At 35.1% G+C, this 14,062-nt stretch overlaps 1 protein-coding gene and 1 pseudogene across 2 annotated transcripts in view; both read left to right on the top strand.

The window, feature by feature from the left end:
- IFT80 (intraflagellar transport 80) overlaps positions 1-14,062 on the top strand; it is a 95,621-nt gene that overhangs the window by 45,789 nt on the left and 35,770 nt on the right. Inside the window, exons 7-9 of the mRNA XM_080797091.1 lie at positions 878-1,057; positions 9,585-9,703; positions 13,837-13,911. Of these exons, the coding sequence (XP_080653217.1) occupies positions 878-1,057; positions 9,585-9,703; positions 13,837-13,911 (374 nt within the window). The remainder of the gene's footprint in view (positions 1-877; positions 1,058-9,584; positions 9,704-13,836; positions 13,912-14,062) is intronic.
- Positions 7,667-7,975, top strand: LOC308338813 (alpha-ketoglutarate dehydrogenase component 4-like; annotated as a pseudogene). The gene has a single exon. The product of its transcript is annotated as an alpha-ketoglutarate dehydrogenase component 4-like (transcript).

Raw genomic sequence — 14,062 nt, 5'->3', positions numbered from 1 at the left:
TTTTTTGGTCAGTGAGCCCATAGCTAATAATGAACACATTTGAAGCAGCAATATTGTACAACAAAATAAATACCCACCCAAAAGCAACCAAAAAATCAAGACTTAATTTGACTTTGGGCTGTAAGGTTGGAAGAATGGGAAGAGAATGTATATCAATTTAGTCAAATAAATAAATCATCCTTTTAGCAAATATGTATGTTGCATCTGAAAAAATGAAAGAAAATGCTTGTAATAGCATTTTTTAAAAGTCTTTTTCTTACTGTCTTATTCACACACACACACACACACACAGTCTTTTTCATCCCAGTTGATGCTTATTGATTAGGTAACTTTCTCAAAAAGGTAGTAGACTCTAGAAGAGGTTATATTTACTACATTATGGAAGAAAAACAAGAAGAAAAGATCCATTAACCTATCTTTCATGATTTAAAATGTGTATCAGAGATGTCTGTTATATTGTGTGTTTAGTTTCATTTTTTAGTGACACTATTGGAATATTAAAACCAATCTTTTAGATGTAGGGACTATAGAGATCCTTAAGAATTAATAGTAAGGTATCTTTTTTTTTCTTCTATAGAATCTTTGTATTTATCCGTTCAGTATTATTACTTAAAAATAATGATGCGAATAGAAATGGTATGGGTGTTTTGCAGTGTTTGAGAGATTTTACATACTCCTATCGTATTCTACTATGTACTTTAAAAATTACATCCATATCTTCTGTTCAGTACACATTTTAGTATGAAAAATACTAGTTCTAGGATAAAGACACAGTCTTTTAAAAATCATCTTAAAATGTTAATGTATGCTCAATTTAAAACTTCTTTAAGATTTTTTTTTCAGTATATCGATTTTTCTCTCATTCTTTCTTCTCCAGTGGTCATATGCTTTAGAAAAGCCCAACACTGGCAGCATATTTAACATTGCATGGTCAATTGATGGCACTCAGATTGCTGGAGCCTGTGGAAATGGGCATGTTGTTTTTGCACACGTGGTGGAGCAACGTTGGGAGTGGAAAAATTTTCAAGTAACATTAACTAAACGAAGAACCATGCAGGTATGATTATGTTCCATGGCTGATTAACCCTGCTTCTTCTTAAGGCGGGATTCCTGGGTGGCTCAGTGGGTTAAAGCCTCTGCCTTAAGCTCAGGTCATTATCCTAGGGTCCTGGGATCGAGCCCTACATCGGGCTTATTTATTTGACAGAGATCACAAGAAGGCAGAGAGACAGGCAGAGAGAGAGGAAGGAAGCAGGCTCCCTGCTGAGCAGAGAGCCCAATGCGGGGCTTGATCCCAGGACCCTGGGATCATGACCCAAGCTGAAGGCAGAGGCTTTAACCCACTGAGCCACCCAGGTGCCCCAGGACTCTTTTAACATAACCAAAATACCATTATTGTACCTTAAAAATAATAATTCCTTAATATTATCAAATATTCAGGAAGTGTTAATTTTCGGTCGTTTCCTACATGTCACATTTTTTAAACTTAGTTTGTTTGAATCAAGATCCAAAGTGGTTTGCAAGTTGTAATTGGTTGACATGTCTTTAAGTCTCTTAGTTTATAGATTCCCCTTCAATCTCTGTTTTTACTCCCTGCATTTTATTTGTTGAAGAAACCAAATTGTTTGTCCAGCAGAGTTTCCCATAGTCTGGACTTTACTGATTGTATCACTATGGTGTCGTTTGACATACTCCTCTGTCTTCTGTATTTCTTGTAAATTAGTTTTTGGATCTAGATGATGTTATGTATAAATAGATTTTTCTGTTAATTAACCTGGAAACCAAAACATTATTTATAGTATTGTATCCGTGACAAAGAATGCATTATGAGTTTATTTTTTTTTAAATAAGATTTTATGTATTAATTTGAGAGAGAGAGTGCATGAGAGAGCACAAGCCAGGGAGAAGGGCAAAAGGAGAGGGAGAAGCAGACTCCCTGCTGCACAGGGAGCCTGATGCAGGGCTCAAATCCAGCACCCCACGACCTGAGCTAAAGGCAGATGCTTAACTGAGTCTCCCAGGTGCCTCGCATTGGGTGTTCTAATCAGTTGATTTGGGGACATGATTATTTTATTCACATAGTGCATGGGGAGCTAGCTAATATAGTATTGCTAAAATAAATTCTAACCTTAATTTAAAAAATGTCCCAAGATGAGAATATATCTAGAAAGAGGAGTTTTTCTTACATAATAAAAAGGAGTCATCCTAGAGATTAGAGGATTTTTACACGAGATAAAGTGAACAGTGGAGGTGCTAAAATGACTTTTCTAATCCAAATTCCCTTTATACTTAAAATAATGTTTCTAAATAATCTTTCAAAGTTTTAGAACTAGAGCACTATTTTAATTTTTTTAAAGGTGTTTTGTTTTACTCTTTCAGTGATTATAAAACATTTGCATTACACTTTTGCTAAGTTAGACCTATTCAGTGTTTTTCTTAGAATACCTTCATTCACACATTCAACAGATATTTATGGAGTGATATCTACTTGCCAGGCCTTGGGGTAGGCAATGGGAAATGAAGTTGTGATGAAAATAAATTTGGTCCCTGTTCTCATGGAACCTCCTAGATTAGTATGTTGAAAAATCTCTCTCTCTTTTTTTCCCCATAAATTCATGTCAAATTGATTTAAGGTAAACAGTGAAGAAAGAAGCTTATTTCTTCCACGTGAAGTCGAGAAATAGACAAGGCATTGTTGGATTCAGAGGCTTAAATGTCAACAAGATTTCATCATTTTCTCTTTCTTGACTTTCCTTTTCTCTGTATTGGCTTTATTTTTACAAAACCTCTCCCTCGTTTATGGCCTTGATAGTTCCAGGCTTACCTCTCTCAACTTCAGGTCCAACAAGAAGGGTGCTTTACTGCCCACAGTGATTCCAACAGAAGTCTTAGCATCAGGTCTCATGTGTCAAGATTAGGTTGAGTGTATTTAGTTTGTGGGGGAGGATGAGTCAACCTCATCTAAACCTCTTGGTTACTGAGAATAATGGAGAGAATGGTCCCCAAAGGAGAACCAGGGTATGTTTACCAGAGATGAACATTTGATTCTGGGGAGACAAAAACCAACACATTTCCACTATGGTTTATCCTTTGGCTGTTTACTGCCATACTGTACTAGTTATCTTTTTTGGTTGCATAATAAATCACTCTAAAACTTAATGGCTTAAAATAGCAACATTTGTAAATTCTCAGTTTCTGTGGGTCAGGAATCCAGGCATGGTTTAGAGAGGTTTTCTGGCTTAGAGTCTTTCATAAGGCTACAATCAAGGTGTTGGCTAGGGCTTTAGTCACATCTGAAGGCTCCACTAGGGGAGGATTTGCTTCTAAGCTCGCTAACATGGTTGTTGGCAGAATTCTGTTTATGATGATCTGTTGAACTGAAGGATTCAGTTTCTTGTTGACTGGAGGCCACTTTCAGTTCCTTATATGTAGCCTTTCCAAAGGGCAGCTGAAAACTTGGCAGCTTGCTTTATCAGAGCAAGCAAGTGAGAAGGGCCAGAGTGAGTATAAGCAAGACATAAGTCACAGAGTCACAATTTTTTAGTGCCCTGAACTGAGAAGTGACACCTCATCGTTTTTACCATATTCAGTTCACTGAAAGCAGACTGCTAGATCCAGTCCACACACAAGTGGAGAGACATATCCACGGACGTGAATAACAGAAGGTGGAGAGCACTGAGAGCCACTTCACCAGCCAGTTTATATAACTAATGCAGCTATTCTGTATGCAGTTGAAACCAAGCCCATCCCTCCCTAAAAGAAAATAACTTAGACTCATCCACTTATTCCATCCAGTTCTAAATCTCTGGTCTGGAAAACTATAACTAAATGTGAATTTTATTTATTTTTCTTCCTCTCCACGCTCCCCCCTCCCCCATATTGCTAACTTGCAGTGATGGGAAAACAGGATGACTGATGAAAGCTATTTGGAAAAGAGGAGAGGGAAAACAACACATTGTTATTACCAGGTCCATAGCTAAAATCCAGCTGGCCAGGAATATACTGAGAACTCTTTTTCTTTGCAGTAGAGTTAGTTGCTTGGTTAATTTGGCAACCCTGGTGAGCTTTTCTGGGAAGATCTCCCACTTGGGAGCATTCCCTTTCTGAGGACTGTACATTAAGCAGCACTTAGTTTTGTTGTAAGGTCGGCGGGGGAGGAGGCATGGATTGTCATAGGGACTGAACAATCACATTTTTTTGTGTGTGTTTGCCTGGTTTGGAGTTTCACAATTTCCTTAGAAACTTAGTAGACTGTTGGTTGGTTTGTTTTTTATTAATATAGAAACCAGGGATCATGTTGAGTCCAAATTGTTAAATATAGAGTTGGACCTGGCAGTTGCTACCTGGCAATAGGCTTCATTTTTACCTGTCTCCCTGGACCTCAGCTTTTCTGTGTATGGTAACCTGGAGTGAGAAGTTTTCTTCCTCTGTCCTTTGCCTTCAGGCTGAATCTCGTGGATGATGCTTTCTGAAAGAAATAGCTGATGTCTTTGTTAGGAAGAAATGCCTAGAAGGGAGAGAGTACTGGTGAAGGAGATGAAGCATTTCTCAGGTCTCCTCTTTACCTTTTTTTCTCTACTGCTCCTCTCAATTTAGCAAGGGGCACAGTTTTGGCTTTTCATAGTTGCCATAATTCAAGATTGAGTTTTAGTCACTCTATCTTTTGTAAAGATAAGAATTAATAATAGAGCGATTTTCAGGATTAAATGAAATGATATATGTAAAACAAAAATAAATGGCAAGTATTGCTATGATTATATCTATGTATAGGATTAAATGAATATTCTGGAAATGTAGAAACAGAATTTTTGAGTTTATGTCAATCTGAGTAGTCTAAATATTGTGGTCAGGTAGAAGTATTAGGTGATACAAATATCAAGAGGCTAATCTTGGAAATAACCTAAATTGAACACAGTAAATGGGTGCATTTTAAAAATCTCTCCCTCTCCCTCTGCCCCTCCCCCCCAAATAAGTAAATAAAGTAAGTAAATAAATCTTTAAAAATAAAAATAAGTAAGTAAATAAATCTTTAAATCTTTAAAAAAATAAATATTCAGCACAGTACATTTCTGATGTGGGATTTAACATAGTTTTGAAATTATAACCACAGTTGTCAGGGTGTTTTGTTATTATGGCTGAGATGTTTTATTCCTTTTTAGTTCTAGTGTTCTAGATTCACAAAAAAGCGAGCCCCCCCATTGGATGCTTTAGGCAAATATGAATTTTAAGAAACCTATTTGTAGTTGAATAATGGCAGAGGCTTATACAATTGTACTGTTAAATATTGTATTTCCCCAAACTGGTATTAACAGCTAGTTTGTTTCACTGCATATCATGTTGCTATAAAGAAACTACCATATAACTTCCTTTAAAAACTTTCATTCCATTCCATTCGCTTTAAAATGTTTTTAAGAGAGGATGGTATTATGGGCTTTTAAAAAAGTTTGTAGATTTCTGGTGAAGATGGTATCATTAAGTTCACACTTGGGAGAGAGACTTACCTGTGACTCCAAAGAGATTAATAATATATGAAATACATGTATTTTTTAAAAAGACTTATCTCAGGACACCTGGGTGGCTCAGTCAGTTAAGCCTCTACTTTTGTCTCAGGTCATGATCCTAGGGCCCTGGGATCAAGTCCTGCATTGGGCTCCTTGCTTGGTGGGGAGCCTGCTTCTCCCTCTGCCTCTGCCTGCCTTTCCCCCGCTTGTGCTCTCGCTCACTCTCTCTCTCTCTGGCAAATAAATAAATAAAATCTTACAAAAGAAAATAAAAATAAAAAGACTTTTCTGGACTCAAAAACAAGGTAAACATCTCTGTGCAGCAGAAATGAAATAAAAATGGAGAGTGTGGAGTGAAGTCTCTGACCTGCTGGACTCCTGGTCCAGAAGCAGAGCAGGAAAGGCAGGGAGGAGAGTGGCTCTGCTAGCTAATGGTACTAAAAGTACTTGAAGTTACAAGTGGCCTGATTTAGGTCTCTTTAAAATCAGAGCATGGGGATCTGCAAGGTAGTGTCTTCTCCCCTTCATGAAAGACCTCAAAAAGCCTTGGATTTAAAGAGAGACTTGCAGAGATGCCTCCTGCAGTCGTGGCCTGCTTGGTTCTAGGGGACCCATTCTCTTAGCCCTGGAGTTGTGTAGTATGCAACCTGCAGTATACATCCGTGGCTTTGCAGACACAACTCAGCCTTCTTACTGAAAGCCCTATTCACATTTTTGTTTCAAGTCAAAATTGTCTGATTCCTGAGAGCAATGTTTCTTCTACAGACTTCTCAAGTAGAAGTGTTCTTCCTCTTTATGCCAGGTATTACTGGGTCTAGAGATTGAGTGGATGTCTTCCTTATCCTTCATTGCTGATTTCAGGCCACAATAATTTCTTCTTCCCTGAACAACACCAATCCTTTGAAGCACCTACGATCAGAGTACTCCCCCTTTTGCAGTCATTTCCCCTACTCACTGAAGAGTGAAGCAAACGTATCAGTGTCTTTTTCTTTAATATAGTCCAACATTGCTGTTTTGTAGTAAGACTTTTAAAAAGTGTCCAAAAGATTAAACTGTTTATTTTATCATAACCATAGTAGCATTTCACATTTCTCTTGTTGTTTCCTCAATCTATCTTTCTATGATAACAGGTCCCACTTCTCCAGTTATTTTCTGAATACATACTTATATAATTGGCTTGTTAATGTCACAAAACAAAGTCTCACATTGCATTTAGTTGATTTGTGTCTTCAGTCTTTTTAAATCTGAAACAATTTCTTCTCTTTCTTATTTGCTTAAGAAGCCAGGTGGTTTGTTCTGCTGAATTTTTCACATTTTCCTGTTTGCATTCCTATGGTGTGATTCCATTTAATGTGTTCATCTAACCCCTATATTTCCTGTAGACTGGTTATTAGATTTAGAGCCTTGATAAAGATAAAGAACACTTTGTAATCAATGCTGTGGACTTCCTGTTGCATCACATCAGAAGACAGCATATGTCAGCTTAGCTCTCTTTTCATGATGTTATGGTTAATATGTTCAGGTATTGTAAGTCTTGATTGATCAATCATTAAAAAAAGTCTAAAGAGCTCTTTAGGCTTTTACTTTAATATTTTTAGCAGCCATTGATAATACTTGTCTAGAACCATATTTCAAAATGATTTGCAAAATGGTAATCTTGTAATTCTACCATTCCTAACACATTTATTAGCTAAAGTTCTTCCATGAGACACTGCCTTTTCAGCCATTTGGTTACTCTGAGGTGAAATAGTTATGAAGTTATTTTCTGTATTTACCAATTTTCAAATAATGAGTTGATTCCCCATGAATGTTGTTGTTGATGATAATGTTGTCATTATAAACTTGCAGATTTTAACATTTTAGAGAACCATTATTCTCTTTAACGCTCAAATGGTCCCATCTTCGGCCTACCTATCTATCTTACATTATATATATATATATACACACACACACACACACACACACATATATTAAACTATATTCCAAAATACAGTTTAAAATAACAACATCAATTAATATGTTATGAATAGTGTTTTGGGTTTCTTGCTTTGTTTCTGTAACATAAACAAATCCATATATCACAGGCAGTGCCCATCCCCAACTCCTCAGGGTTCCTATTATTTCTGTGCCTAGCAAGCGCCCCAGAAGCTGCCCCATCGCAGGGGATGATGGACAGCAAGATGGCATCTGCTGGCAGGGTCATTCCAGTAGTCAAGCTACATACTCCATTGATATGGTACTCTGACAGAAGAGACAATCCTAAACCCAGTGTATCAGAAGTTTCAGATCAGCGGGACTACCATCTCACTCTTCTTCAATTTCACAGCATTCTAAAGGGAGTAAATCACCAGATTTGCATGCATCAGGGCCCACCAGACACTGCAGAAATAATGAAAATATTACCTCAGAAATACAGAAGGAAACTTGTATCTCAAGAAGAAATTGAATTTATCCAACGTGGAGGTCCAGAATAATCACTAACAGTATGGCTGCTGTTTGTCATCAGACAAAAGAATGGTCTTTACAATAAAGGACTTCTAATATGGCACATGAAAATTTATACAATAAACAACTTGAATAAATAGTGTGTAACAAAATGAAATATAGGAAATTTAGATACTTACATCTCCCAATGTAGGTATCTTGGTTAGCTTCTCCATAAGCTTACCTAATTGTTTATATACTGATTAAAGTATTCATTTAAGAAAAAAAAATCCATATATCTTCATATCCTTCCCTTCATTAGATGAAAGGTTTTATACTGTACACATTGTTTTGCATCTTGCATTTTTCACCTTACACTATATCCTGGAGATCACTCTATAGATCTTTCTTTTTGGAGCTGTATAGTATTCCACTTTGCGAGTATGCCATAGTTTATTCAGTCTATCCCTTACTGATAGACATTTGGGCTGTTTCCAGTCTTTTGCTATTACCAATAGAGCTATAGATAGTTACAGCATTTCATGTGTGTGTTATTTCATGATTTTGCTTATTTGTCTTTGCAATAGAATTCTAGAAGTAAGATTGCTGGGCCAAGGAATATATGTATATGTAATTTTGCTATCTATCATGGTGGTAGTTTTGTGGGGATGGGAGTTGAAGAGCAGATAATAAAAATATAATATGCCTTATAGGTGTAAGTGCTTTGAAGAAGTACTTAAAAGAAGTTTGACTTTATCTTTTTATCTTTTTTCCATACCCTTTCTACAGTTGTCACATTTTATTTAGAAAGATGGTAACATTTTGAGGGGAATTTTAAAAAACTCTAACTTCTAGGTACAATTAATCTCTTTTTCTCTACTTTCACCTTTTACTACAATGTCCGACCCATTCTGGTATTGACAAGAGATTAGATAAATTTAGCTTGCTTGACGTTTTTCTTAATTTGTTGCAGATTGTCCATCAACTTCAGGGTTGTAAGCAGATACTGCCAAGGGTTAAAATCCTTGCTAACTTTATTCTATTACTTTTATAATGGTTTGACTATCATAAGTAAAATTTTTGTTTGTTGGTACTTAGCTTCCTTATATATTATCTCTATGTTTTAACATATGGAAATACTTGTGCCCCTCTGTGCAGCTTGACTTCTTCACTCTGCAGCTGTGCAGCTTTACTAATACCTACAATTCCATTTTGATTTTTTTAAATTATTATATCGCTTTTTATAAGAACTTAAATTTTAAAGTAAGATCTAGCCCTAAAAAGAGATATTCTTACTGTTTGGATAGAAATCATATAGTCTCTTTCCAACTCCTATATGCCATATATATTATTTACTATATCTCAGTGTTACAGCATTTTTCACCTTATTTCTCCATTGCTACACTGACATTCAGATTGGCTTTCAGGTTAGAAATCTACATTTCTAAGAAGTTTTTTTTTATGTCTTTCTTTTGTTAGTTGACTTTTATACAAGCCAAGTATGTTGTCTTATGGCTAGTTCCCACTGAACTCTTTTTTATATGATTAGGTAATCTAGAGTGCATTGAATTTTATGCTTCAAAATCTTGCTAACTTACCTAATTAAAATGCTGATGTATTTTAATGTTGTTTGTTGGTATTTCATTTTTCCTTGTTTAGGTTCGCAATGTTCTTAATGATGCAGTGGATTTACTGGAATTCCGTGATAGAGTCATTAAAGCATCTTTGAACTATGCACACTTAGTTGTTTCAACGTCTCTTCAATGTTATGTGTTCTCGTAAGCATCTTGCATTTCTTAAAAATTCAGAGTTTTGTCTGTGATGAGGAAATTTACTTTCAGCCTTTCCTATCAACATGGTTTGGTTCTAAATTTAATTTTATTAAAACCTTACTTATCCTAACTTATTCCCAATCAAGAAGTGATTTTAAAATGAGCTATAAACCATTGAAAATAAATCTAATAAAGTTGTGCATCAGAGGTTAATAATCATTTTTATAATAGAAAATACTTTCTCTGAGAGTGTTTACTCTTTCTTTACTCACAGTCCTAAGGAATTTAGTATAACTTGATTTCAAAGTCCGGAGGAACAGCTGATAAGTGTTGGGAAGAGGACCTCCCTAGCTAGCCACTGGAAGAGAGGGGACAGCTAGCAGCCTGACAACAGGCTGAAAGATGTTCAACAGAGACACAAGGAGGTATAGCCTAGGGTAATCATGGATGTTCATACTGAAGATACAGAGTTGCCAGAGATGATGAAGGAAAATATATTCAATCTGCTTTTTAGAAAGCAAGGAATAATTTCAGTACACCCAAGAAACTTGTGCCTAAAACAAATATACTTGGTATTTTTAAAAATGTAACTCAGTGTGTACTGATGAATGTTGAACTAGCTTTCTGGAAACAAACAAACCTGATTTTCAGTGTTTGCCTGTTTCTGTAATGTAAATATTTCTACCAAGGCTGATTTCAAGATACCAGTATGATGTCACTGAAAGCAGAATTGAAAAGAGATGCACAGTAGCAAGCCATTATATAGAATTGCCACCATATAGATACAACAGATGTAAATAATCTCAAGTGCATAGATAATAGTAAAATATAGTAAGATCATCTGGAAGTAATAGGTTTGCAGCACTTATCTTTGTTTTGAATATAATTTGCTGAATTAAAAGTTTATATAATTTATTTTTAAATAATAGCTCTGTTAAACAGTTGGCTTGCAGAATTCCTGAAAATATACCAGTTTGTACAAGCTGGCCCTAAGCATGCCCTGAGCTGACTTCTCAACTATCCAGGAAACTCAAGTCACCACTATGTTACTTTCCTGAGTTGTGAATAGTTAAGGATTGTTTTTTACATTCTGTGCTTATATTTATAGCATCATGTGATTATAGTTTAATCATTGAATATAAAATTGAAGATAAGGACTATATGTGTCTTATTCACAACTGTACACCCAGTATCCAGCACTGTACTGTGTTCAACATGTATAGGTACTTAATAAAAAAAATTCTTGGATGAATAAATGAATCAAAAAACAAAGTATAGTGGTATCTTGGATTCCTAAGCCCAGTAATACACAACACAAAGTTATCCAATATGATTAACGGTAACACTTACTACAACTATATATTAAAAATTCTCACTCACTATATGTAAATCTGCTACTAATCAGAATCTGCAACTTAGGACAGCAGTCAAGAATTAAATGGAAGAAGCAGAGAAGAGAGGGGATAAAGAAACAGGTGGCTCAATTTAAGTTATAATATAACTTAAGCTAATATAATTTAAATTAATATAAGAAATTTTTTTCTCATATGAATGAGAAGGAGCAACGGTAAGACTCGGGAAAGTCAAGAAAGATACCAAGTTAAATAGTTGCTATACAGGGGAGAGATTATAGAATGTGAGGAAATTTCACAATCATTTAGTGCACATAGTCATTTGAATAATTAATTTTCACAGAGTTGAGGAAAAATAGAGAAGATCTCTTCAATTTAGGGTTTGTTTGAAGAAAGGTAGGGCTCTTAACCACCCCAAATGATGGGTTTATTTTGCTAGTTTTAGTGGCAATGTTTGAATCCATAGGATTAGTATCATGTGTTACTTGTATTAGAAAAATTGCTTTTTAAAATACTTAAGAAAAGTTTGGCAGTTATGATTTAATTTTTTTTGTCACTCTACTTTTCATATATTAGTTAATATGTGGCAAAATATAAGACTGCTTTTCTTCTTTTCTGACTTAGACATGCGTTCCCTTTCTTGTCAAGACATTTACTAAGGTACAAAATTATTTATTAAAGTGAAATACCAGGTAGTGGGAATGAGGTAGTGCTGAGACCTATCATCACCAAAATATATTTCATTAAATTAAAAAACCTACTAGTATTTTTATTTTATTTATTTATGTATTAAAGATTTTATTTTTAAGTAAACTCTAAACCCAATGTGGGGTTCAGCCTCACAACTCTGAGATCAAGAATCATATCCTCTACTGACTGAGCCAGCCAGGGGCCCCAGAACACCTACTAGTATTTTAGATAACAACTATCATTTATTGAGCACTATTGTACTGTCTTTATGATCGTGGTCTAGTTTACCCTGTGTGTTGAGTATTATTATTATTTCCGTTTTACAAAATGAAGAAACTAAAGGATATACAGAGTATTTAAGTAACTTACCCTAGGTCAAATTACTAAACTTCCTTACTAAAGGAAGAGCTGGGGTTTGACTCCTAGTTCTTGATAACTGTTACCCCTTTTTAGTAATAAAAATATAATTTTTAAAATAAGCATGTAAGCATTATAGTGTTTTATATGAAAAGAAGTTCCAGAAAAAGTAAATAATACATAAGTGTTCTATGTTAAATTTTCATTTGATTTTTCAAATAATTTTTTAGAATTTAGAATTCAAATAATTTTTAGAAAATTGCTCTATTCATCAGTGTGGCTTGGGGCAGACATATATATCCCAGTTGTCATAAATACCAGATATTTTGCAGGGGGACATTTAAAAAACCTCACAGTCAGGCACCTGGTTGGCTCAGTCGATTAAGCAGCTGCCTTCGGCTCAGGTCATTATCCCAGGGCCCTGGGATGGAGCCCTGCATCGGGCTCCCTGCTCAACGGAGAGCCTTCATCTCCCTCTCCCTCTGCCTGTCACTCTGCCTTCTTGTGCTCTCTACCTCTCTGTCAAATAAATAAGTAAAATCTTTAAAAAAAAAAAAAAACCCTCACAATCACTATTATCAAAGACTGAAGGTTAATTCAAATGACTACATAAATGAAACATGCTATGATATATTTTCTAAAGTACAAAGCACATATCTTTATCATACCTGTGAACACCAGGCTTACTAATTATTTGTAGTTTATTCATTGTTTTGCTTTGTGCATGCATTTACTTATTGAAATGCATTTACTTACCGGCATTAGCCAGTATTAATTTCCCATCAGTGTGCCCACTTACTGCAGCCTTCCCCTTCCCACGCTTTCTGGATCTGAATATGAGGTTTAATCTGATTTAAAGAACTGGTTTCATGAAAATAATTGAGAGGAATTCAGAATATATAAGAGTAATAAGACATTTTAAACTGTGAAATTTTGATGACTTGGGGTGGGTTTTCAGTTTGTACATGTTCTCTCCCTCTTGCCTATCTTTGAATCATACTACACTATAGAAACCAAAGGAGTTATTTGTTCATTTATTTATCCATTCATTCAATAAGCATGGTCATAACTTAAATTTATACAGTATTTTAGTTTACAGAATGCTTCACAGAAATCTTCATTCGGACCATCAGTAACATTGGGAGACCTGCTGGAAAAATGTTCATATTCATTATTGTTATTATAGTTTCTGTTTGTTCAAGATCTACTATATAACAGGCAGTTAGCTAGGCACTTTAGGTGAGTCGCCATTATCTTCATTTTACAAATAAGGAAACTGATTCTTAGGAGATTAAGCTTATTGAGATCAGAAAGCCTACAGGTGGTGCAACCAGATCGCTAATCCTGATCTGGCTAGCCAAAAATGTGTCCTGTCTTCCTGGAGCCATACCATTACTGTTTATCAGATGAGAAACGTAAGATGACTTGCCCAAATCACAGAGCTAATAAATGATAGAAAATGTACTTAGGATTCCTCAATTCACATATTGTGATACCTAGAATAAACATTTGTTGAACATTTACTATTGAATACTTATTACTTATCCAGAGTTTGATTTCTAGTCAGGGATACAGACATGTAAGTGAATTATTTCAGAACAATGTGCCTAGTGCTATAATAGACATATATACAGTTATGGTGAAACTGATAATACTTTTTAAAGTGAATACTTATCTATTTATTAAAGAGTATTTGGTTTTTTAAAAAGTTAATAAATATCCATTTTATTTATCTTTTAGTACGAAGAACTGGAATACGCCACTTATATTTGATCTTAAAGAAGGAACTGTTAGTTTAATTCTGCAGGCAGAAAGGTATTTGTTTATCATGTTTGACTCTTGAATATGGGGTTAAAATATTTCAGATTGCGGTAAAGTACTCTTTAAAGCATACACTTACAGAATGGTATATTAGTCATTTGGGATCAGTCTGTTTCTATTTATTTTAAAGGAAAAAAGTAAGAAC

The sequence above is a fragment of the Martes martes genome (assembly GCF_963455335.1).
Source record: "Martes martes genome assembly, chromosome: 1".
In the NCBI taxonomy this organism is placed as follows: Eukaryota; Metazoa; Chordata; class Mammalia; order Carnivora; family Mustelidae; genus Martes; species Martes martes.
This window is presented reverse-complemented; position numbering and strand designations above follow the sequence as displayed.